This window comes from Limanda limanda, chromosome 16, assembly GCF_963576545.1.
Source record: "Limanda limanda chromosome 16, fLimLim1.1, whole genome shotgun sequence".
Taxonomy (NCBI): Eukaryota; Metazoa; Chordata; class Actinopteri; order Pleuronectiformes; family Pleuronectidae; genus Limanda; species Limanda limanda.
This window is the reverse complement of record NC_083651.1, coordinates 13,067,439-13,093,621: the sequence shown is the minus strand read 5'-3', so window position 1 is coordinate 13,093,621 and position 26,183 is coordinate 13,067,439. Positions and strand designations below refer to the sequence as shown.

Sequence of the window (26,183 nt, the reverse complement as noted above, 5' to 3'; positions counted from 1 at the left end):
AGTACTGCTCTTATAATGTCAACCAGGTGTCCATAAGCCCTGATGGTCAAATTCGACTAAAAATTAGGTCATTTACACCATTATTTTCATATATATATATATATATATATATATATATATATATATATATATATATATATATATATATATATATATATATATAAAAATGTATATCAATAATAATTGACTTTAAAAATCACAACTCAGGAGCAAAAGAGAACATTAAAGAAATAATAATGTGACATTTTATCATGATAATTATCGATATCTCTATATCATTCTTGGCCAGATCACCCAGCCCTACTTTCCTCCTCTTTTGGCATGTTTAAAAATGTGTGATTTGTATGTCCCATTGTGTATTTTTGTAATAAATTCCTGTATGTTTCTGTGTCTATTCTGTGCGTTAGTCATATTGCTGTGTTTTAGAATATTATTTAATAAAAAAATATCAGTTATTATTGCAGTATAATTTTCATCAATCAATATATCAAAAGATCATTATATATATCCATATAATTCGTAAGCAAGCACATTTTTTGCCAATTTGCTTTATTTAATTCAATTTTCATTAGCTTCAGCTCTTACAGTCAATATAAATCATTTATCACACAAAGTGTAATATGTAATTAATGTAAAGAACAAAAAACAAATTCAAGTTAAACACAAATTCAACATAAACTGACACTCACTTTGCCTCTAATTCAAAGACATACAAAAGAAAAAAAGATGCGATAAGCTTGGCTATTGACGGATGTTCACTACACACATAAAAAATGGCACCATTTTAAAACTAAAAATTGAACAGACATTTCAAATCAGATATAATGCAAATAACTTTCATGAAGTGTAAAGAATATTCATAATACTCTAAAACTATTTTTTCAATAATTACTGCAAAACATAGGTGTCCTATGTGTGCAGGGTATTAGTCATTTATGAGATTTATGAGATTTTTTTATAAAATACGAAAAACACTATGAGAGAAACAATACATATGTAATAAACTATTTAAAAAGGAATATATCTCTGTTTACCATCAGATTTGATTTTTATTTCCTCTTTGACTAATGTGATATACACAGCTTGTTGACAGCACCTCGGCTAAGTTTGGGTTTAGTAAATGAATTCTGATTTTGTGTAATCAGAAGAACAACATGCTCATGTTTTCTTTACCATCTGTTATTCTCCTATATCACGATACCAATACATTATATATTTTTTCTTTTTGTTGACTATTTTAATATATTTATGGTTGTTATTGTAATATACGTTTTTCATTCAGGTCATCCTAATCTGATTATAAATGGTAGCAAGCTGCCACTGGGGTGCAGAGCCAAAAGTTCCCAGGTTGATTTGTGCAACTCAGACCTTCAACTCATGCCTGTGTTGATCGTCTATATAATCGAGACGATCACGGCTGCCGCTATTACGACCACGAGGGTCATCGAGTTGATCTCGGCTGCCACGGTAATTATCACGTTGGTCGTCAAGTCGATCCCTACTGCCGCCATAACGATCACGAGGGTCATCGAGTCGATCTCGGCTGCCACGGGAACGATCGCGTGGATCGTCAAGGCGATCACGGCTGCCACCATAACGATCACGAGGCTCATCGAGTCGATCGCGGCTGCCACGGGAAAGATCGGGTTGTTCGTCAAGTCGGTCACGGCTTCCCTTATGATAGCTAGGTTTATCGTCGAGGTGCTCGCGACTCCCACGATAGTGATCATGCTTGTCGTCCCGGTAACGTTTAGAGTCGATGTTACTGCCCTTGCCACCATCTCTTTCTTTACCACTGCTGTGACTGTTTTCATCATCGTCAAACGTGTGTCCAATTGCTGCAGTGTAAATGTTTTGTGGAGCAGCTCCTTTGTCTTCGTGCTGTTTGTGCTGCTTTGTCTCGTTGCTCGTCTCGTTGTCCAAGTACTGCTCTCCAGCCTCAGGAGCATCTCTGTCATAGAACTCTACTCCTTCAGGAGCACTAACAGAGACAAACAGGAATACTAATAATCAATACACTATAATTAATGTTGCTGGTGGTTGACAGTGGTGTAAACACACATGACACACAATACGTACCCCTCAGCATACTCCTTTTCCTTTTTGCCCTTTCTGCGCCAGCAACAGAAGGCGACGATCCCCAGAACCAGGAAACCAGCGAGGACTCCTACAACTATACCTGCAACTGAGCCCTCACTCATACCGCCTGCAGAGACAGGACGAAACACAAGGGTTTTCTCACTCACCCTATTCGACCACCATTTTGAGTGCAAGTGTTAAACCAGAGTTGGTTTATAAAGATGGACCATGTGTCTCCACTTCCTCCCATTGTGCAAAAATAGCCAAAATATCTTTGATGCAGGCAGTGCCATCTCGTATCATCCTGCTGTCTTTGACGTCATATTGAGCGAGAGTGTGCAGATGTTATCTGGGTTTGGAACTGGTATCTCCCATCCTCTAACATGGAGGAGGCGGATTTTATGACCTATACTGCATCCAGCCACCAGGGGGTGATCAAGATGATTTTACTTCTATTTTTGGGAGCTGTCATGTCGTCCATCTTTATATACAATCGACGTACACGTGAGGCCTAGACATACTAAGAACTGTTAAAACTAAGATAATTGTATCTTTGGAATACTAGAGGGCAGCAGAATAAAACCGTGACCACAAGAATGATGGATTATAACCTGTCACTGACTTTGCAGACTGATATTGTTGATATATTTCATTGTAACTCGTCATTAAGCATTATGAATTTGCTATATGTACCCTTGGTTTAATTGAAAAATGTCAATGAAAAATGTCAGTTCTTGCTCATATCTTTTGCTGGCAGGATGTAATGTACATTAAGTTTATAAGAGCTTTTGTGATGAAAGCAGCTGCAGGAAATAAGCTTAAGGGACATGGAACAGGCAAATGAACTAAAATAGGCTAAAAGGCTCAGAGGAGCTGAATTAAATGGAATTTATTTGATGGTTCATTGTGAAGAGATGAGTAAATAACGTCTTCACACTCACCAGGCGTCACCGCTAAGGTAAAGTTGCAGCTGGCAGAGCCGACTCGATTTGTCGATGTGCAAGTGAAGATCCCTGACGTCTCTCTTGAAATATTGAAGAGAGATAGAACTCCGTCCTCTGCAACATAATGAGATGAAGAGTCATTTGTTCATTCTGACACTGACGAATGGAAAATAAACTCTTGGGCCAGCTCTCAAAGATGTCTGTCTCAACGAAACATACTTTCAGTTGTCTTAGGTGGAAATGCTCTGGGAGCGTTTTTGACATCGAAGTTCTTCCATACATAGACAGGTTGAGGGGATCCCTCCTGAGACAAGCAGGTGAGGGAGATGTCATTCCAGTACTCTGCTCTCCCATTTATGCTGCAGATCGGCGGAGATGGCGGCACTGAGACAAAGCACAGATTACCATGTAAAAACGGTAACTTTATTAAAAGGGAACTCTATTCAATCAACGTAATCATGGAGTCAATGTTTGAATACATGCTTTCACTGCAGACAGATAACTAAAGTACGTCGGTGGTTAACTCTCACCCAGGACCAAAAGGGAAGTTGCGGCTGCTGTGTTTCCCTCGTCGTCATTTGGGATCAACACGGTGCACTGGAAACGACGGCTGTCCCGTATAGTCACCTTTTTTAGGGTGAGTGTGCTCACATGGTTTGTAAGGTCGACCTCCAGAGTGGCTCGGCCTTCAAAGGCAGGTGCAATGTCAACAGGATTATTCATAAAGTAGGTGGCCACCGATTCCTGGAGATATAAACACAAACAACATATATTACGAAGAGATCTGCTCAATTTAATACAATAATAACATATGTTTACAATATAATCAGTGCTGTGCCACAAGTCACCATGATACTGTGAGGTATAAGAGGCTACAGTATACAGTGTGGAGCTGACTATTAGTCGCAGGTCAAATTGATTGAATTGGGTCCAGCAAGCTCAAAGTCAGTAAAAAACTGTGTTTGTCTCCAATGTTCATTGAGGAAACTTTTAAAATAGGAAATTCAAAACAGAGTTTGGTGAATTTGCCACAGAAGCAGCTCTTCTGGTTCAGGAAGCTGGGGATCATTGGTAATATTCACCATCCAGTTGTGTTTATAAGTTCAGTGAGTTGGATAACACAGTCAGAGCTCCGGTCAAGAAATTGATAGGCTTAGTTTTTTCTTTAGTGGCTGCAGAGGGCGCCATTGCTCGGTAAAAGTTCAACACAATTGTGTTGCTGGTTATTGAACGTTGACCCTTCAGTGACTCAACACTCCACAAGTTGGCAGCAAAGCCCTGAACTCCCAACTTTTGCCACCTATATGATGAGTTACCATGAAATTTGGTTTAAATGTTCATGGTCTTCAGAGGATGTATCTCTATAAGTGATAAACTAACCTTCCTCTCAGTGCCAGAGGCTGGGCAGCATGTTCACTTAGTTAATCAAATATTTCAACAGGCACTTGAAGGATTGGCACAAAATGTTTTTACAAAATTTTATACAGGACAACTTTCACTTTAATAAAGATACTACTATCTCACTTGTTTGGAAATAGAGTAAAGTTGAGTTTGCAGTGAACTTGAATTTGTAACTTATCATGTATTTAAAGTCAACATCTTGATAAAAAGTAAACTGCAGTGAATCATCAGTTTCAGGAAGTGTCCTTTGTCCATTTAAGGAAGTGATATTGTTATTAACTCAATAAAATAATAATCCGTTATATACTGAAATTCACTGGCTTGAATGATAAAACATGGACAAAATTATTTGTTAACTTTATCCAGTACCAATGAGTTGTTAGTGTATAATTATATTACTCGGTTACTGAATCAAAATATCTGCTTGTCTTGGCTGGTTTAACATGCATGGCTTAAGTTGTTTGCTAAGTTAGTGATCCACAGTGTTAACTGCATTGGTTATTTTACTGTGCAACATTTTAGAGTTAGGAGGTAATAACAATATGATTGAAATTGTTTTCGGATAGATTTGAAGATAGGAATACACAACAGATATGTTGGTGATGGGAATTAAAGGGTAATAAAGTGACGCAACACTTCACGCCCACAAGTTTGACTTTACATTCCAACCCGTAGTTGAAATAACCCTGATGACCTCATCAACCTTTTTATACCTCTACCACAGGGAACTAAATGTCCTAAGGCCTATTAATACTCAATTTGGCAGGTAAACTTTAAGCGGTTTACCACAATATTTCCGCACTTAGAAAATGTTACCATTACATATTTTTTTACAGGCAGTTAGTTTAAATTCTTACCATTGGATCGTTGATATCCTCGGGGTCGACATCCCAACGAAGGACTATTGTGTTGAAGTCTCGGGCTGGGATGAAGGAGCAGGTCAAGGCAACGTCGCCTCCGCTTGCAACCATGTATTCAGCCTCAGGAATAGAAACCTTTAAGCTCCTGCAGCAGGGCAGCACTGAAACAACAAGGAATACCTAATAACAGATACCAATCCCTGCCCTCCTAAGTTTATAATAATATTACTTTTTATTTTTGCAAAAATGAATGACATCCAATTTTGTAACATGTGACTCAAGAGAGAAATTCTTTAAATCTGAGTAACTTAAACTACAACAGTTTTTTGTATTCAATATATATTCTACACATATATATAAAATAAATAAATAGAATGTTATAAATAGTTAAATCTGAAAAACAAATTTGAGGGAAACCAAACCCTAGTTCCGGTTGTGCAGCAACACGTTAGATTAATGATTAACATGGACGATAATGGCACAGAGGTGTGGTGGTTCATAGAAAAGAGAAAGAATGAAAGTATGAAACCAACCTGTGAGAATCAGAAATAGCTTTCGCCATCCGTCCTGCTTCTTTGTCGTCATCGCAGTAACAGGATAAAACCATCCAGACATTAAAAGATATCTCAAACTGATGGTCTCAGTCCAGGAGAAAGAGCCCGCCTAACCTTCACGGTGAACTCCCAGGTACAGAGAGCATGACTCTTCCAGGTAATAAGTCAACAGGTCAGGTCACATGTTGCCAGAGGGCCAATCATTGAGGAAGAAGAAGTTGTCGTGGAAATTTATCATGAGATTTGAAATAATGAGTTTCTCAGACCGGAGTTGCCGTAGAGCTTTAATTATTAGCTCTGCAGAGGGTTACACAGACAGCAACATGGCTCAGAGTGCAACCATGAGAAGTTAAAAAGGAGGGTTTTTATACAATGTGATAAACAGGAAAAAAAACAGAAAGCAGACAGGCCGTTTGCTGTCTGGCATCACTGTTACAAAAATTAATTTAATTACTCAGTTGATCACAGTCCGTTTATTTTTGTCTTTCTACAAAGCCAAGGTATTTGTGGACATTATATCCCGACAACTAGTGCATTACTCAAACTGACCTGCAGGGGGAAGTATTACACAGAACACATGGAACTCAATTCCATACAAAGAGATGATCACTTGTCTCTAAGTTCAGCAAATCACAGACAATATAAAAACATTATAAACGTCCCTGAGGGATAATGACCTTCGACCCTACTGCTTAAATTAGCACTAGTTTCTGCTGGTTTTGGGCGATTGGCTATTAATAGATAATAACAGCTACCATCAACCTTCCAAAAACAAGCAAACGTTAAATTAAAGGGCCATACCAGTTCATATATTTAACTTGTTAATCTAGTTTTGTTTACATTTGAACAGTTTTACATGGCTATTTTCCCCACAATTCCAGATGCCTCTTGCATTCCGATCGCATGGAACGACTTTGTATGGTCAGATTAACCTGGTGAGGGGCCCCAGGGCAAACATTAACTGCTGAGCCCTCATTAACCCCTCTCTTACCACCCTCTGTGCTGTGTGCATGAAGTCTGACCTGTTCCCATCCAGTACAGTGCTACAGTAGACAATACATTCAACTCCATTACACGCAGGGACAACTTTTTGTTAGATTTTCTTCTGCATAATTCAGGTTATAAAACTAATCCATGTTTGTAATTTTTTAATAAAACAGAGTAAAACACGTTTGCACAGTCCATTTGTAAACGTCCATCTTTGACCTGTTAATCTGTTTCACTGGGTGAGGCAATCTAGTTAGTTGATGTAATTTAATGTTGATGTAATTCAATGGACAGTGAATCTCAATGGGTAAGATTCAGGAAGTGGCTGGAATAGAAGGACACGTGTCTGCACCTCAAAACCCAACGTATCAGAGAAGTGAAATTTCTTGGGTCAGGGGAAGGCCACGGACACATTGACCAGTTGCATTTCAGACAGTTTTTAAAGACAGATGTGTAGAATGGATGGAGTGAGCGAGATCTGTGCAGCTGAAAGTACCAACAATGACAAATCACAATAAAATGGCATAGAAATCAAAAATGTACCGGTTATTTTTCATCTAGATCCATGACTAAAGCTATCTCACAATGATAAAGAAAGTGATATATTGCGTTATCTAACAAACCAAAGTTGGAAAACATATCCACTATAGCGGCGGCCACAAACAGTTATAAAAACAATACTGCTACCATGATTTTATGTTGCTCAAGACTAACTTTTGAGTAGTAATAATATGTTTGTAATTTCCATCTAATAGTCGGGGTCTAAGTCATAAATAAAGATATGTAGGCTAGATAAGAAGAAGTGATGTATTTGATTTTTGAATTTAGCTTTATTTTCTTTATCTTAATCTTCATTTTTCTTTTTGACATTGCTCTTTTTGCTGAGCGGACATGTCCTTGTTTTCACAGTACTGTTAACGTATCAGAAACGGAATTTATTGCTAAATTGGTTTAAACAAACAATACATTACAGTATTACAGTAGTATGTTTGTGCTTATGCATTAATATGAAAATTGGTAAATATTATAAACTTAAGGAAAATATGTGTGCAATTGGAACAATAGATTTGACGTATTTACGGTATGACGGTTACCGATCTCTGAAAGTTCAAGTCTCACAGTAACAGGTGAGGAAATTTATGCCAAAAATAAAACTTGAGCTTTAAACTAGAGCTCTAACATGATGGTGAAAATGAAACTGTAGTTAACCGAGTGTGTTTTATTGTTGTTGTACAGACCTAAACACAGTTGAATTTTCCTGACACCTTATCTTCCCCTGTGATACCTCTGAGTAGTGAATCAATCAATGAAATAAAAGGCTGCTTGATCTGGGACCTGCTAAAGACTCAACTGTTTGACACAGCCTGGTATTAAATCAAGTTATGACCAATTACTTGCAATGCTCTGTCAATATGTATTATTCTAATTATCTGTTTAATTTCCTGTAATTGTTTGCACCTCTTTTTACAATTTGTCACGATGCCCTCGATATATGATGTAAAGCACTTTTGAAATGTGTTGCACCAATAAACCCTGTTGTTATTGTTGTTGTTGTGTAAACAGTGTCAACGTGCTGCGGGTCAGATCCGCCCACGTCCTTCTGGGTAATTTTTTAAGAGCAGTCAGATGATTATTTAAGTATGTAAATAAGTCACAACTCACAACAAACACCCCACCCTCTGTTTTACACTTCTATGTGCGTGTGCGTGTGCGCGGGAGACACACACACACACACACACACGCACACTCTCTCTCACAAACACACACACGCATGCACACACTCGGAGGCAGCCAGGCTCAGGGCTGGGATTTCGGGTTAAATATTCAAAATGGCGGACGGAGGAGCAGCGAGTCAAGATGAGAGTTCAGGACCAGGTAATGATTACAGCATTTTACATATTCATACTCATATTCAAACCGTGTTCGTGGCGAGGTATCGTGCCGGGCCCGCGGGTCGAACCCAGGCGGACCCGCGGAGGAACCCCGGGGTTGTGGCGGGTTGAGTTTATTTTTTTTACACCCAGCGACTCCAACTGTAATTTGACAAGAGGAGGAAACGAGCTATTGCGGTGCGACGGCACATTACATGGAGACATGCCTCCCCCCCTTTGTGTGATTAGACGTGTGTCCGCCGCTACATATTCATACCAGCGCCGACACACAAGGTTTAGCATATTTTATTAGTAGTCGGCGTCGCGGCTCCGCTCGTATCGGACACATTGGAGATGTTTGCCCAGCCGCAGGTTGATGGAAGCGGGGGGATGCTAGCGGGCTAGCGGTTAGCTCGCATGCTAGCAGCCCCGCTTTGTGTTGATGCTTGACGGAGCTTTTTGACCGAGCTTTGCATATTCATGTGCTCGGTGCTCCGGGGCCAGCGGCGGCGCCCGGTCCCCGTTCGAGCCCCCTTGGCGTCCATGTGTCCGGGGGAATGCGGGTTATCTCTGGCTTGTGGAAGGCACGGTGTCACATCTGTGAACACGGAGCTCGACGTGATTTTTTTTTCTACAGCAGAGCATTTTTTTTTTTGCCTCAGCCTTTTGTGTGCACGGCGCAGAGGGAGAGCTCCCGGCAGCCTGTTGTGTTATTCATGCGGGCCTGCCTCCACCGGAGTGCGGACTCCAGCATATTCCTGTGGCTGGAGCCCCCCCACCCCCTTTACAAACACCCACATCTAGTTGTATTAAAGATATAATAACAAATCCAGTAAACTGTACGTGTGACGAGCGGCTGACTGGCTGCGGTTCTCTGAACTTGCTGGGTTCGGAGGCGAACTTCACGTTTGTGATGATTGAATTCTGCTGGAACTCCCGCTGAGGGGGGGTGCAGCTAACAATGGTGGGTTAGTGTCTAGTTCGACTTGTTTCTCAGCAGTGGAAACTACAGGCTGGTAGAAGTTGGGGCCAAGCTTCTGTTTTTCCAACTTTGAGTGGCAGCAGTGTGGATGCTGCTGCTGCTGCTGTTAATCTGCCTCATTTGAATATGTAATTTATTTTGTCGGCTCTTTTCGTGGCTCCCGGCTGAGTTTAATATTTCTGCAGTTTAACCCTGTTTCTGCAGCGAGCGCTTGCAGGAGTTGTGATCCAGTGAATAGAGAGACTGTACCTGTTTGACGACCCCCCTCCTCCCCCCTCTCTCACCCCTCAGCCCGGGGAGGGGTTGTGAGGCCCACTTCCGGAAGGCCATAATAATAACAGGCAGGGCATTCTTACTATTCACTCTGCAGGTTTCATGGCCGGGCAAGACACAGCTTGACACAGCCCGATGACACCGTCCTTTTTCAGACTCGTGTGCTTTGACATTGAGTGGTTTGTGAATGAGGTCAGTCCGTTGTAACGCCACCACAGAGGAGGGGCTTCTCACTTTTCTTTGCTCTAACAGTTAGTTGGAGAGTTGTTTTTTTTGCACCTCTGGCTGCGCTCAGACATGCACAGAAGTTCACACATTTTCCAGACATATTCAAGTATGTGAACATGCAAATCTCAAAGTCAGGTGCTTCCCCCAACATATTAAGGAACTTTCCCCAGCCAACTGCCAAATATCAGAGTGAGCCCATGTGAGATTTTGGAGGGAGATTGTCCGAAAAATTTGCAGCGAGCAAATGGGTCGTGTTGGTGGAGTTTGTAACACGCAATTTGATTGTAGAGAAACAACACGAAAGAGTGCTAATAATTTAAGATTAAAAGAACTTTGTTTTGGAAAGACGGAAAATTCCTTTTGGTGATGAGGGCCGATGCTGGTGTGTTTGAAACAATAACCTGTGATCTCTGCAGCAGAATTTATTGGTTGTGTCCTGCTTTCTCTCCAACGCTCTACTACTACGCAAACGCTGCCCCTCGCCTGAATGTTCCTGACATTCTCCTGTTGTTCTGACTTGTCTGACATGGACAATGTCCTGCTGCGTTCTACAAATCTGAAAGGCAACTCCCGGAAAATAAAATCCAGATATTTTCTGGACTTTCTGTCTGAAAATAGCTTAAGCTGTTTCCATTTTTCTGAACATGTATGTTTTAAGAGGTTTTTTTTTTTTACCATCTTTACTAATCAAAATTAGATATTGAAGAGATCTGGAACTTCTGTCTTTTAATCATTTGGTCTATTTTAATAATATTTATGTCTCAGGCCTTACCGCAGAAGTGGACCTCTTTCTTTATGACGCAAATACCCTACAGTCATACCATTGTTACAACGAGAATCACAGACTAACTTTGCACACACTAATACTATTATCACATTGCAGGCATTACATGTGATATATTGTAACACAGTGGTGATGCTAAGTTATTTTCTTTAAGTCAAGCCAAGTGAGTTAATGCATTAAATGTTGTGAATAGTTAAATTTTCTGTCTGCTAGTATTTTTGGGCAATGAGATCCATTGTATGTATGGAAACACTCTACTTGCACAAAAAATAATGATTGACTTATTAAACTAGGCTACTTAAAGAATAGATGAGAAATAATGCTGTCACCACCACACTTAGGCTACTTTTCTCATTTAATCAGTTTTACAGTTCCACCCTCATTCCAGCCTTGTAGTTCCTCCATGAATATTCATTAATGTAAACACAGTTGCTATGAATAATGCATCACTTGTGGTAATACATTCAGAACATGCCACCTCAAAGTACTGAGGAGTCCTCCATGAAGGCTCCAATCAGACAAGTTTTTTCTCTGTGGATAAAGAGAGTCATAACTAATAAGAGCTGTTTGCTGCGCGCTTGACAGGAAACTACTTTTTTTTGGTGGTTCATTTCTGACTAAACAATGCAAAACAACTATGCCCTGTTTCAAGCATAGCAAGGTAATATGGAAATCTTGCACACAAAAAAAGGCCTTTTATTTGAATAATGTTTTATTTCTTCTTTTGATAAATACCACACTTAGCTTTGAGGTTGGATTAGGCAGAAGCATTTAAAATTGAGAAACACAAGTAACCCCGTTTTGCTAGATACCAAAATACAAATCAGAATTCTAGAGTATGAACCGTGAACTGTAGGTTTCAGGGGTGAACCAACTTAAGTGGGTGAAACTCTGAATAATATGTTACATTTTAGCTGTTTCCAGACATGCATTGGACTGTGGAGGAGGTGCATGTGTGAGCGCAAAAGTCAGAGTGAGACGCTCCGCAGATTTTACTGCAGGAAATTCCATTATATCATATTATTTTTAACAACTGATTCGGTTTATCTCGCATTTGTTTATATAATTGATTCAAGGACATTTTATTCTGCAAGATTAAAGTGTGAGGCCAAGGCACAGCTACATTTTCACAGAGACCTCTAACTTTCACAACATTTTCTGTTTGGAGAGCACCTTAGCAATGGCTGTAAAATGGAAATGTAAATAAAAATGATTCATTCATCCTCTGTACTCTGAGCCCTTAAATGTATCTGTGGTGGAAATGGAACGTGGAGAGTTTTCGTTGGACTTTTTAATGCTTAATGCACAACCGTCAAGTTGTTGCCTCAAATGTTTTCTAATGTAGCCTGTCTAATGAGGATGTCCCCTCCCTGTCATTGTAATCAAGCAGATCATAATGTGTTTTGTCATCAATTATTTTGCTAATATTTGTCAAACCCTGGAGATGATTGGCCAAGCTTTACTGGGCAGGCCACAACCTGTGTACTGAGCACGTGCACATTCAAACAGAGCATGTTGGGGAGGTAATAATTCGGGCAGACATCATGTTCCCATCATTTTAAAGCAGCGACTAGTGGCAAATTTCAAATCCCAACTTGTTCATCAAACTTATTTAATTAGAATCTCAACTTCTTAGACTAGAAGAGCACTCAGTAGAGCTCATATCTTTGCTAAGGCTGAACAGTTTCCTAAAATCAAGCTGCACCAAATTGCACACACTCATAGATATCAGTCCTCTAAAGATGCCTTAGGTGGAAACAAACCTGGATCTGTCACAACATTTATTTGGTTCTATCTTTGGCCATGTCCCATCGCTCCACCTGGGTTTCCTGAACATTCTTACATTAGTTGTTTTGTATTTCTGGTGACAAACAAACCATCCAACGGACCGATACACATGACAGCGGACAAGGAAGAAAAGTGTAATAAAGTTGCCCGACTTTAATGCGTAGTCGATTTGTTTGCCAGCAGTTGGCGCTTATGGTAAGAAGTATTGCAGTAAACAGAGATAATATGTTGCTATGCCAATTACACATGAATAACCATAGGTTGATGCTAATATCAGCATCCTAGGTGATAAATTTACATCTGAATTAAGGTTGTCAGCACCAATAAACTGCAGCAGTGAATCGTGGCTGACCTGTGCATGGGTTGATTGGAAGGAGTTTAATATTCCTACTTTGCCAACCCTGTAGAAACTGAATTTTAATTTGGTTGGAGAGACATTTCCACCTAGCCTGTAGGCAGTTGGCTAATGACCACTCGAGAGAAAACATATTCTCTTACAGCGATGTTACTTTTCATCAGATATCCCTGCATCCTGTGTTTGGTATTTTCAGTGTTGCTTGTTTGCACCACTATTGTCAGATTGTTTTTTTTTTTTAAACTTGAACTGGTATTAAAGGCTATTCTAAATGGTTTGGATATCCATGTTGATTCTGCATTAAACCAGTAAGCTTAAGGGTTATTTGGTTATTAAGTCCGTTAAATTGAAAGATTATCTGTCGTGACCACACATCCTGTCTGCTCAAAACTCTGCTTAGTGCTCAGACGGTTCTAGGTGGGGAGAAAGTGCTCTTGATATATTCTGTATTTAAGATGAAGAATATAGGTATCAGGGCAGAATATGGATGGGCTAATTAAGTTTTTGCTCAGTCTCATGTTGAATCTCTCCGCTCACATTAACGGCCCTGCAGTATTCAGTCAGCCTCCCTGTATTACCCTGCTAATGAGATACCTATTTAAAATTCTCTTCACAGGATATTTGTATAATGTATTGTTCCACAGCATGGTTTTTGCAGACCGTTCAACCGAGTAAGTGTACATGTGTTTAGGTGCACTGCTGATAACTGCCTTAGCATCCATATCTCCTTTGTTTTTCCCATTTGGTTGCATGATGTGAATGTTGAAGAGGTCATTAGGACTTGGACCAATTTCCCAACGTCTCAGACTAACTCTGTGGAGATGGTCTGTTTCAGATATTTTACACCAGTGTGCCAACTGTGTATACTCTGTGGCAGACACCTTGGTAAACAGCAGGCCGGAGCTAAATAAACACTGTTGTTTGAAGTGATGAACAGTGGAGATGGGTGTGGAGTATAATGCAGTATTAATTGACGTTGAAGTGATAACAAAAATATAAATTATTAGTTGATTAAAGCTGTCCATATTTCTGTTTAGGGAGAATAGAAACAGATAAATATGATAACACATCGACGGCTCTCGTGAATCTCGTGATATTAATTAACTACCAGTAGATTTGACAGGACACACCTTTAACAACCTGAGTGAGTTGTAAGACTTTAACATCACCACTCTGACTGAAAGTTACTGTAACATGTCAGCAGGCAGATACAAATACATTACTCCAAGTCTGACAACTTACTTATCTTCAAAAATATATCAAGACAACAAAAACCTTCAGGAGTCACTGGTTGTGGGTTTTTAAAGTACACTGCTGTGTACAAACATTGCTCTCTGGTTGAAGACCTGCCCTTTGTGTACTCGCACTGCTGATAAATATTTGTTTATATATAAGTATATAATATAAGTATGAACTGTGTTAAAGCCACCATGCCCTCTTGGCATCATTAGATCAGGTCAGCTAGTATGTAAATACCTTTGTCCCGCAATGCGATAAGGGAAAAAGTTGATTAGCGCTAAAACCAGGAGTAGCATTGTGGACTTAGTTGGTAAGCCCCTTCCTCTGTAGACTCCAATACAGTCATGCATTCCAGTCCAGTCATTCTGATTCACCAGACACCTGTGCAGCGCCATAGCAAGAGCGTCCCCCCCGCTGTATTAACTCTCCGAGCATGCTGGAAATGAATTTAAAAGGCCCCAAAATGAAATAGTAATGGAATGTAAAGCTAATCTAAATATGCTAATCCCCAAGCACTTCATAAACATAGACAGCAAAAGCCTGCCACCCACTCGCTGTGGTCGCTCGCTGTGGAATGCTTTAGCCACAGGGGGTCTAGCAGTAATGACAGGCTTGTGTTGGATTAATGTGGAGTTATTTATTTCCGTTTGAGCAAGTCCCCCTCCCACCCGCACCCCTCCGTCCTCCTCCGCCCTCCTTAGCAGTTAGGTCGGGTCTCCATGACTCCTGGAGATTCTCTGAACGAACAGTCTTGGACGTGCTATTAATGCAGTCTACTTTACCAACACTCCCAGACCACCCCCGACAAGCCTCACACTGCATTCTGGGATATCTTCGGCCTGGTACCTGCTCTTAGCTAATTACTTTTTAGCCGTGCACTGGCACAATAATTGGTCTTGTGCTGCTGCCTCCCCTCCCTCTGCTGCGCCAAGCGCTAGTTTGAGCACTTTTTTTTCACCCTTTTTTTCTGTCGTCCTTATTCTCCTGTTTTTTTTTTTATCGTCCTCCAAAAGCCATCCAATTAATATGCTAATGAGCTGATAAATATTTATAGGGGTTTAAATTATGCAGAAAGCTTTCAGAGCCCGATGTGAGATGCGTAGCTCGCAGGACTTCAAAGCCTTGCATTGCTAACGAGGCAGGGGCAGATTTGCATACGGCTTTAATCAGCTGAATACTGATTATGCTTCATTATAGAGTTGGGGTGGAGGGTGGGTGGGGGGGGGTGCGGCAGAGCTGGAGGAGGCCGCCAGCTGCATTCGTCGTTTGTTTCATTCCAGCAAGAGAAGGAGAGGGTGAACTTCTTCTGAAGTACACACAGACTTGGCACACTAGAGAGAGATGGAGAGAGGGAGTGCGGTGGAGGCACTGTAAAGAGAGCGGGGCAGAGCTATAAGAAAAGAGAAGAGAGGGAGCGCAGACAGAGCGAGGGAAGGAGAGCTGTTTGCCTAAACTCTGCTGGCTGTCCCGGTGAGCGTATCCCAGTGTTGCTCAGTGAACCGTGCGGTGGACAGTGCCACTGTGTCTGCGTGTAGCTCCGCTGGCATTGAACTCTGCTCGCTGCTGACCAGTGGAGAGTGAAGAGTGGGAGGAGGAGGAGGAGCACAGTGCCGGACAGCCTGTTGGTGGGTTTGCACCGGCGGTGGCAATTTTCCTTGACAGGATCAGCAACCATGCTGGAAAACCCAGGTGGAGCAGCTGTGGGTGAGTGTTTGATCAGCTGGGTTCTGTTGCTGTGTGAGACACAGGTTGCTTCAAGATGTCACCGATGCGAGATGAGTGCATGTATCTGCTCGGGCGGTTGTTTTTTTTCTTCTATCACTGGGATTGTAGATGGAGTTGGTTTGTTTAGGTGATTCCTTTTGGCTCGGTATTGTTTGAATGATGATTAAAATGCCAATGTTGAGAATCATGCAATTATGCAAAATATGCAGGAGACAAGACAGGCCACCCCTCAAATAACTGAAACAGGGCTGTGTTGTGTTTTTATTGGCGATAGTGTGTCTCACTATCTGTCTCTGTCTGGCTCTTCCAGATGCTAAAGTGAATAATCTGTCAGAAACTACTAAATGTGCAATGGAAAGTGGTGACGGGAACACTGGTGAGTGACCTCCAGCTTTTTTGATTGTCTTTTTTTTTTTTTGCCTTTGCCTTTGCTAGGATGTAATCAGGATGTTTTACCGCGACATTCAACAGGTTTCATATACACTACTGAAATGAACATAGCAGATACTACTTGAGAATGCTCACTCCTGTGCACCTTTTTGGTATTATTGGGTCATTTAATAATAGCTGACGGCAGCTTTCTAAAATCCTTGTGAGCAGTTCTCCTTTTGTTTCCCTCACTTGTGAAACTTGAATAGCACAGTAATTTGCTCTGTCTCAGTAATTCACTGATTTAAATGTTAGAATGACGTTTCAGTGCTCATCTTTATGTTTCTGTTGCACAGCGATGACTTACAAAAATATTAATGATACTGTGTGCTTTGAGTTTTTAGTTCTCCCACAGAGTTAATATTTAATTTTATGATGATTCAACAGCATGCATTTGAACATATTTAAGCAGCACTTCTATAACCTTTATACCTGTACATAATGTATTATCACTTGTAAAAATATGTTTTTAACAAAAAATGTTTCACCTGAAATCTGTTACTTTACCTCTACTGAGTTCCCAGTATCGGTTCCTAATTGATATTGTGTTTAACATATATATAATGTCTCTGAGCTCTTCTGAGCGCACTTCTCATGAACCCTATTTCTTTCCTCAGGAATCCAAATCAATGGATTGGACTTTCAGAGACAGACTGTTCCAATCACAAATGCACATGCACAAGCCCTCATCCAACAGGTAAAACATGATGCACACCATTACGTACTTAACGTCACAGGACTTTTTGTTTTTCTGTTTTTGCAGCAGGAGCCTTCTTCTTCGATTTTTAAATGTTATTCTGGTGTAACGACACAGTTTAATTGTAAGCTTTAAAGTGAACGTATGAAGTTTGAACATAGGTATGCTCATCTGCTCTCACACATGCACAAGCAAATCATTTAAATGAGCCAGACTCTCGGGGTGTCGCCAGGCAACGAGGCAGATTAATCAACCCTGTATGCTAATTAGCTGCTCTGCGGTTGCTCGGAAACAGATGGCCGAGAATATGCAAATCTATGCAGAATTTACATGCACTGCATAACAGTTATTTTAATTAGCATATCAACGCCCCCTCCGCTTTCCTCGTCTCCGAAGGCTGCGGCACATTTGAAATACCCACTTTCTCACCTCCTTTTCAATTTAAATTCCTCTCCCTGCTCATTCTCAGAGTGCTGCTCAGGTACACAGAGATTTGATCTTTCATTGTGGTTTGAGTTTCATGCCTTTTTTAATGGAAGTCCGTTCAAATTTAATACTCTTTCCAGTTGCCTTAAGTTAAGACATTAAGAAAGTTTGTCATTTCTTAGTTTTGCCTGTAGGAAAATCTCCTCTAAGCCCCCCCTTCTTTGCTTCACCTCCACTAGTCTAAGTTGGAAGACTCAAGTGCTCTTCCGGCCTCCGTCCAGCAGAGCGTATTGCCTCAAACACAGCTAATGTTGGCCGGGGGACAGATTGCTGGAGTAAGTGGCCTGTTGCCTCACTACTTAAAGTTAAAAACCAATCGTAGCCATGCATCTGAGGTGACACCTGAACGTCAAACAGGAGAGCTCTGGTGATGAAACCATCGCTCGCCCTGATTCTGTGGCTAAGGCTGGTGTCTCCTCTGCCTGTCTGTCTGTTCATCTTTGTGGTTGTTAGGCTATGTCCAAATTCCTCCATACTCGGACATAGTCTTCGCGTTACTACACTCATGGTTGGGCTGACCTCACAACACTACTCATGTCCATCTTCTCCCTAAGGCTGTACTGTAGTTGAGAAGACCAGATGGCTTGTATGCGGCTGCTCGCTGTCGTGCTGTGCGGGAGTGAAGGGCTTCTGTGCATGTGGAGTGTGTGCATGTTTGAGTTTGACCACGACATCAACATGATCATTTGCACTTTTGACCAGCTCAGCTGCATGAGTCTTTCCTCCATTTTGCTTGTCTGGGCTCGTACTAGTGTTGCCATGATAGCCAAGGTTTCAATTGTACTTCGATACCTTTGTGAAAAGTCAAATTTACATATAGAGGTCAGTGCTCTAACCAAATGTATTCAGCATGTTGGTGAATCCACTTTAACTTCAACCTGTTAGGGTGTGTACAAATTGGAATAATCAAAATGAGAAATTGGAATAGGCAGAGCTTCGGTCGACTGCATGCCATACTGGAGCAATTTAAACAGCAGTTGGCAGCAGCATAAACTAATGCAGTCCACCTGCTGTTACTATACTAGGGAACAAATTAAGTGTTTATCTTAAGGTACTTAATTAAGACGGATTCCTCGTCAAGAACAATGAGTTACATTTGTCACACCATAATCCTGTTGTGGTATTGTAGTGGACATGATGGAAATGAAACTTAACATTGGTATCGAAGCCAAAACTTGAGTATAGTGACAACACTAACTCGTCCTGTCTGTGTTATACTTGAAACAGATTTTTGTAAAGGAAGCTTATTGTTTTTCTGTTTCCCTTCCCCCTATCTCTCTCTCTCTCTCTCTCTCTCTCTCTCTCTCTCTCTCTCTCTCTCTCTCTCTCTCTCTCTCTCTCTCTCTCTCTCTCTCTCTCGCTCTCGCTCTCGCTCTCGCTCTCGCTCTGAAACCTCCCTTGTCTTTGCCTCTCTGTCAACGTTTCTCCAGTTGACCCTGACCCCAGCAGTACACCAGCAGCTGTTGCTCCAGCAAGCCCAAGCTCAGTTTCTGGCTGCAGCCGTCCAGCAGTCAGCCAGCCAGCAGAACAGCACCACTGGGGCGAGCATCCCAGCGTCTGGTGCCACACAGCTATCACAGCCCATCCAGATCACACAAGTACGACACAATCATGCAAATCCTCAAAGCATATTTTCACAAATGTTTAAATGTGGTGTTAAGTTGCAACACAAAGTATTGTTTTTAAAAAAGAAGTAGAAATACTACATTTATTTTACAACTGACCTCATGTAACATGTTAAATTAGACTTTTTTTTCAATAAGACTTTTATACACGTTTCAGTCCCCACTGAGGAGGTCATGTTTTCATCCCTGTCTATTTGTTTGTTGGCTGGTTTGTAGGTTTGACATTGTTTCTGTGTTACAATAAAGGATCAGACTTTTGACAATCGCATTGATTTATGTAAATTCTCATCATACAACGTATAACTGCCGTATCAAGGGAGTGCAGATACTATAAATGTTATACATTTTTTCCGAATAGTATGCAAACCTCAAACACTGTATTATTTTACTGAATGAACCAGCAGCTGACATCCGTGTGGATAGTATGAAACTGCAGTAATTTTTCATCTTTGCTTTCAGTCTAAACATATTATCACTAAAAACCGAACACAATACATTATTGTGGTAATTCATAATGTGTTTTTTTCCCCTCCATCAGATACAGCCGCAGAATCTGCCTCAGTTTGTTCTGGTTCAGCCTGGCCACCACATCTCCTCTCCCCATCAGTTCATCATCTCACCGTCGCAACCCCAACCAGGTAAGTTACACACGTGCAGTGTATCATTTGCATGCAGAACAAAATACACAGACAAATTATTGGATTGTCATTTAACATTTCTTTGGATTTTCCCTCCCTTGTCTTTCACTCTGCGGGCATACTGCAAGCCCTTCGAAATCTACCTCAGACCCAACATAACCTCCTGCAGACTCAACCTAACATCAACCTTAAAACTGAGGTTGGTAACGAAGCGAAGCAGGTCCAACACCTGCTAAACTGTTTCAGTTATACTGGTTTGACTTCACCATCAGTAATCCAGGTATAAGAATAAAAACACATCACAAAACCTAGCTATGCTTTTATTTTCTTCTACAGTTTGACTTTTGCTCCCTTTTGCAGACCCCTCAATAACAGTCAAATTGAATCTTTCGATTGAATATTTCTGCAGCCTGCAACTCCACCAGCAGCCACGACTATTCAGACCCTCCACAGTCAGACACCACCCAAGCGGCTGGATACCCCCACTCTGGAGGAGCCGAGTGATCTGGAGGAGCTGGAGCAGTTTGCCAAGACCTTCAAACAGAGACGCATTAAACTGGGCTTCACACAGGTGAGTAAAGGACTGAATAGATAAGTTCAGTGATTCTCAGATTTGCAGTTCCACTCATCTTTTGTGTATATATGTAAATACTGACTCTAATGATTCTTGAACCAAAACCGAGACCGTGGTGGAGACGTCCATGTTTGAACTGGATTTAACTAAACTGTGTTGGGCTTGTCGGGGAGACTGAAACAGACCTTGTTAAATATATGGATTGAGCTCTGGACGTTGAGACTGTGGGAGACACACACGTGCACACAAACCCCCTCTTTCCTATTCTTTGGTTCATGTAGTTTCATGTGAAGTCAAGTTCAACATGTTCTCTAGTGTTCTTCTCTTTACTGTTCCAAATTTTGTTGTTTTAATAAAACCAAGAAATTTCCCCCCACTTTTTCTTACTACCCTGACCCCAAAAGAGATATAAAAAATAAAATGAAGCATGAAGCGAACCGTGGATTCTGAGTATCGTTACAGCCCTAATATACAAATATTTATTTTTATATACAAGATATTGAATTATTGACTCAAAGGGGATTTTTTGCTGTGAATAAAATGAATTGTGACCCTGGGGCTTAAATAACTGTCTCACTCTGTCTCTAGGGTGATGTTGGCCTGGCCATGGGGAAGCTGTATGGAAATGACTTCAGCCAAACCACAATCTCTCGCTTTGAGGCCTTGAACCTGAGCTTTAAGAACATGTGCAAACTCAAGCCACTGCTGGAAAAGTGGCTCAACGATGCAGGTTTGTCCCTGAACCAACCTGAATGAGTCAAACAGAGGCAAATGGCACAAGGGGATAATACTTTTAATCCCCCTGCATGTGCATCCAGTTGTTTTCCTCGCATCTTTATTTGTGTCATGGAACAGGGTGAAGGACCAGTTGTGTATCTTTCCAGTACCTTTTCTTTACCTCCCTCCCTCTCCTTTGTTCCGGTGCTGTTTGTGCAGAGAACCTGACATCTGACCAGGCCCTGTCCAGCCCCAGTGCTCTGGGCTCCCCAGGCATGGGCATAGAGGGGATTAACCGCAGACGGAAGAAGAGGACTAGTATTGAGACCAACATCCGAGTGGCCTTAGAAAAGAGCTTTCTGGAGGTGAGAAACTCTTACTCCTTAAGTCCCCGATATTGATCTGACCAGGAAGTATGTTTCTATTCACATTAAGCAAAACTTAGGGCATGCCATTTGTTGCTTATTGTGCAAAATTCGAAACAAAAGACAGACAAATTTGTAACATTTGGACAGAATAGTATTGCAATGGATCCACAATGGAGACGTGGGTTGTGCAGCAGCAGTGGTTTTGGGGTGGGGAATGTTTTTTTCTGCTACCTGGTTAGCCTGGGTGAAGTTATGTGCATTTTACCAGTTTTTAAGTATGTACAATCATCATAGAATATTGGTGACGTGGAGGTAGCCAATCATTTAGTCTCCTCAGTGCTGACAGGGAATCCCTGGCTTCTTTGTCCTCTTCAAGCAGAACCAAAAACCTACCTCTGAAGAGATCACCATGATCGCTGACCAGCTCACCATGGAGAAGGAGGTGATCCGGGTCTGGTTCTGCAATCGCCGACAAAAAGAGAAGAGGATTAACCCGCCCAGCAGTGGAGGATGCGGCACCCCCATCAAAACCCTCTTTACCCCCAGTAGCCCAATGGTAAGGTTGGCCACTCACACGTAATGATACTTGTAGAACCATTTTGTGAGATGGAGGAGAGATGTTTTCTTTGTAGTTGTAGATCATTGATGCTGAAACTGTGTTTTCAATCCCTCACCTTGTTCTGTTGCTCAGGTGCCCAGCACAGCAAGCCTTGTGAGCAGTTCAACACCCACCACTCTGACTGTAAACCCAGTGATGCCTCTCACCAGCACCAATGTCTCCACTTTGACTTTCACAGGTGTGTGTGTGTGTTTGCTTTTTTGAAAGTGTTTTCCTTATCACACAAAACAATTGAATTTAAGGTTAACTTTTATTTATTGTATTTTCTCCCCATTTTCCCCAAAAGGCACAACAGCTGGAGCTACAAACACTGCATCCGTCATCTCCACTTCACCCATGCTCACCACAGCCAGCTCTCCGTCTTTAAGCCCATCCCCGACTATTCTGTCCACGACCGCGGACAACAAGGCGACCATCTTTTCCCAGGCCCCGACATCCATAGCCACCACTTTGGGGAATGGACAGGTGATAATGGCGTCCCCGGGGCTCACTGCAGCATTGCAGGGGGCTACCCAGTTACCCAACAGTGCTAGCTTTGCTGCTATGGCTGCTGCTGCTGCAGGGCTCAACCCTGGACTGATGGCCTCCTCTCAGTTCCCTCAAGGGTTAGTACTGTTCATGGTCCAACTGGCGATCTAATTCTTACCTTTGTTAATCTTGCTTAGTTGCTCTTCTTCTTCTTTGACCTATATGATCTTCATCTATGTTTGTGTGTGTAGGGGGGCCCTGCTCAGTCTGACTGCCGGTGGCCTCAGTCCTGCCTTCTTGAGTAACAGCACCCTGGCCACCATTCAAGGTGTGTACTAATGTCACCACAACACTACAATTCACTTCCTGTGCACCGTATGGAGCTGGGGTTCCCAGACTTTTTGGAACGTTTGACTGTTTTTCTATTGACATCTCATTTGGATGGTTTGTCTTTCTTCAGAGAAAAAGAGGCTGCATAAAGTAGAGGATGAGCATAAAAACGGAATGAGAAGTCGAAATTAACTTCATTTACGTTATACAGCATTTCATAATGGTCAGTTTCATGAGTTGCACTGACTGGATGTTTTTGCCAATAAAATGGCTTCTCATAGCTCATATGTTTATATCATTTTTATTTCAGCTTTTTATGAATTATATCATCACCTAGAAGCACAGTTCAAGTCTCAGGCTTTGAGATTTGAGAATCTTTGAGTCTTAGGATTTAGATAATCAATAAATACAAGACCAAATAAATTGAGGAGTACATAAATGAGCAAATATAGATGAACATATACAGATACAATGACATATTAACAAATCAGACAAGAAAATTCTGAAATTTAATGAAGCGTAAGCACATTTGCATATTAACGTGGATCATTCAGGCCACGCCCATGGAGTTAATCCTGCAGAGGGAAAAATAACTTCTGCAATTATGAACATTTATCCTGATGTGCGTCAAAAGATTTTGATGATGTATAAAACTAATCCTGCCCTAAGTGAGCACCTTCAACTATCTTGTCCTTCTAACACTAAATCCATCACCTGCTTATTCTGTTTCACATTCTCCACAGCTCTGGCTTCGAATGGCACAATCCCCATCACCTCTCTGGACGGCCATAACCTGCTGTTCGCCAACACCTCTGGCGGGAACGGGCACAACATGGTGACCTTCCTGAACCCCCAGAACCTGTCGCTGCTCAACAGCCCCGTCAGCTTGGTGTCCACTGGGATGGGGCTGCAGGTCGACCCTCACCATCAGTCCATGGCCGCTGTGCCTGTGCAAGCCTCAACCATTCCCGCCACCTCCAAGGCTCAGTGAAGCCAGTCCGGCTGCACCCCGAGTTAACGCCCTATTTCTTATGTCGTGCACTACTCTTATCACACCATATAGGGAATAGGGAGGTCGTTATATGCTCTGTGCTTCACTAACCACGCCACATTCTTTCCGTTATATCTATCATTATTTAATCCTTTTGCTGCCACCAAAAAGAAAAGAATCTCAAATGAGGTTGAGGTTAACTCTTTGCTTTTTTTTTTTGCTGTCTTTTCCTTTATGATTCTTGGATGTTTTTTCCCACACACAGTTGCCAGATGGACACTGTTGTTGGCCTGCCGCTCCTCATGAACCTTGAAAAGTGTCCAGGAAGAAAATATCTTCGGCACCATCAAGCTGTTCACATGTTGCGTGTGTGTGTGTGTGTGTGTGTGTGTGTGTGTGTGTGTGTGTGTGTGTGTGTGTGTGTGTGTGTGTGTGTGTGTGTGTGTGTGTGTGTGTGTGTGTGTGTGTGTGTGTGTGTGTGTGTGTGTGTGTGTGTGTGTGTGTGTGTGTGTGTGTGTGTGTGTATATATATATATCCTCTTTCCAGGTCAGAATTTTCTCTGAAATACTTCTAACCAAAAACTTTAGGATTTTTCTCTTTTAACGTTCAAACTAAACAGATTTATTACTAATTTCACAATGTTCATCATCACTAATGGGGATTTGTGTGTCAACACCCCATCTTTAATTATTTAGGGTTTTTTGGACAGGCCTTGATGTAAATCATATCAAAGTTATATTTTAGAGACCTTTTTTTTTTTATCTTTAGTGTGTGTATTTTTGACATTTTCAGAACTTTGTAAGTCTAATATTAAGTTAAGATTTAACTATCACTTTTTAATCGTGGTTATAAGGCTTTAATAACAAGTAATAAGTGGCGGATATAAAGGTTATAATTGCTTTAAGGGTGGGAGGGACCAGGTGTGTCTCTCTTAGTCTCTCTTTGTGGAAACACTGAGTTTTGCATCACGCTGAAGTGGCGAAGTAGCCGCTAAGCTTGTGTAAAACGGCGGTCTTGGTGCGGATTATTGACACTGACAGGAAATGACTGAAAACGTGATGTTGAGAGCTTTAAAAAAAAAAAAAAAAAGCTGCAGACATGCAATCGTGTGTCTGAAGGGTGATTTCGTATTGGTTGCTGATCCAGTGGAAAACTGTACATTATGTTTGGATTCAGAGGTAGAAAGTAGACGTCTGCATGCGTTCTCTTCAGCTCAGGCAGATGCTGAGAGTTCAGTAACAGCGTTAAGGCTCTACGACCAACTGGTCTTTTTTGTGGAGGACTAGTCGCGGGACATGGTCATCGTACCAAACATGTGATCGTTGGCTAGGCGAGGTTATTGTATTGTGGGTGTTTTTTTTTATTTTATTTTATTTTTTAATACTAGTACCGTTGTATCTACTTGTGCACAGTATCTGTACCAAAAACTGGATTGATGAGCTGCAGTCTGCCTTTTTTGGGAGGAATGGAATTCTGTCTTTCTTTTCTTTTATTTTTTTTGTCTGCAGTCACTTGGCTGGCTAACGTACTTTAAGATATACCAAAAATATTTGTTAAAATAATTGCTGTGTGTAGTCAGTGTCGCTTAGTCTAGTCAATATATTTATGAGAACAGAATCTCTCTTCATTGTCAACAGATCTTAGAAATGCAATATTTTGATGATCATTTTCCAAAGATGACCTTTTTTTTTCTTTTATTTGACCAAGTGTCTCATAGCTCAACGTATTGGCAGCACAACTGACCAAAAAGAGAGGGACTGTTGGTTTGGGGGCATTTGAAAGTATTTTCCTTTTTTACTCTTTGAATAGATTTTTCTTTCAGCGGGTTCTGGCCCCTGACGCCTGATTCTGGTTTCCTTTCAGCCATGGACGGCTTGTTTTCCTTCTTTAATCAGTTTTAGGCCGTTTCGGTAGCAGTTTTTGGACTTTTCTGAAGCAAAAAAGAAAGGTTCTGTTTGTTTTTTTACTAATATATTCAGCCATAAAAACAACAGCTTGAACCAAAGTGGTTTTTCTCAGTAGTTGATGTGCCTGTGCGAGCACACAAGTTGCTGTTCATCTCTTCTTCTTCACGCCGCTGAAAGCTAAATATTTCCCTCGTCGCTCACCTCGATCAATACCTGATAATTCCTGATTTGGTGCTGCTGGACAAGGATCATAGAAACCTAGC

At 41.3% G+C, this 26,183-nt stretch overlaps 2 protein-coding genes across 7 annotated transcripts; one reads left to right on the top strand and one right to left on the bottom strand.

Moving 5' to 3' along the window:
• Positions 1-591: 591 nt before the first annotated feature.
• On the bottom strand, positions 592-6,164 carry LOC133021622 (cell surface A33 antigen-like). The gene is made up of 7 exons (XM_061088544.1): positions 5,818-6,164; positions 5,282-5,445; positions 3,554-3,767; positions 3,243-3,407; positions 3,021-3,137; positions 2,080-2,206; positions 592-1,981 (listed from the first exon to the last, which is right to left on the bottom strand). The coding sequence occupies exons 1-7, from the start codon at positions 5,897-5,899 to the stop codon at positions 1,363-1,365; spliced, it is 1,488 nt and encodes a 495-aa protein (XP_060944527.1). The 5' UTR covers positions 5,900-6,164; the 3' UTR covers positions 592-1,362.
• A 2,456-nt stretch (positions 6,165-8,620) lies between these two features.
• Positions 8,621-24,382, top strand: pou2f1b (POU class 2 homeobox 1b). 6 transcript variants are annotated; one of them, XM_061088532.1, is made up of 14 exons: positions 8,621-8,700; positions 16,381-16,446; positions 17,117-17,196; positions 19,113-19,280; positions 19,846-19,945; positions 20,074-20,144; positions 20,355-20,516; positions 21,108-21,249; positions 21,456-21,601; positions 21,984-22,160; positions 22,296-22,401; positions 22,510-22,828; positions 22,943-23,019; positions 23,765-24,382. In XM_061088532.1, the coding sequence occupies exons 1-14, from the start codon at positions 8,655-8,657 to the stop codon at positions 24,010-24,012; spliced, it is 1,908 nt and encodes a 635-aa protein (XP_060944515.1). In that variant the 5' UTR covers positions 8,621-8,654; the 3' UTR covers positions 24,013-24,382. The 6 variants fall into 6 exon arrangements, with proteins under 6 accessions (XP_060944515.1, XP_060944514.1, XP_060944512.1 ...); XM_061088531.1 differs by having other exon boundaries at positions 21,981-22,160; XM_061088529.1 differs by having other exon boundaries at positions 20,074-20,225.
• Positions 24,383-26,183: the final 1,801 nt, after the last annotated feature.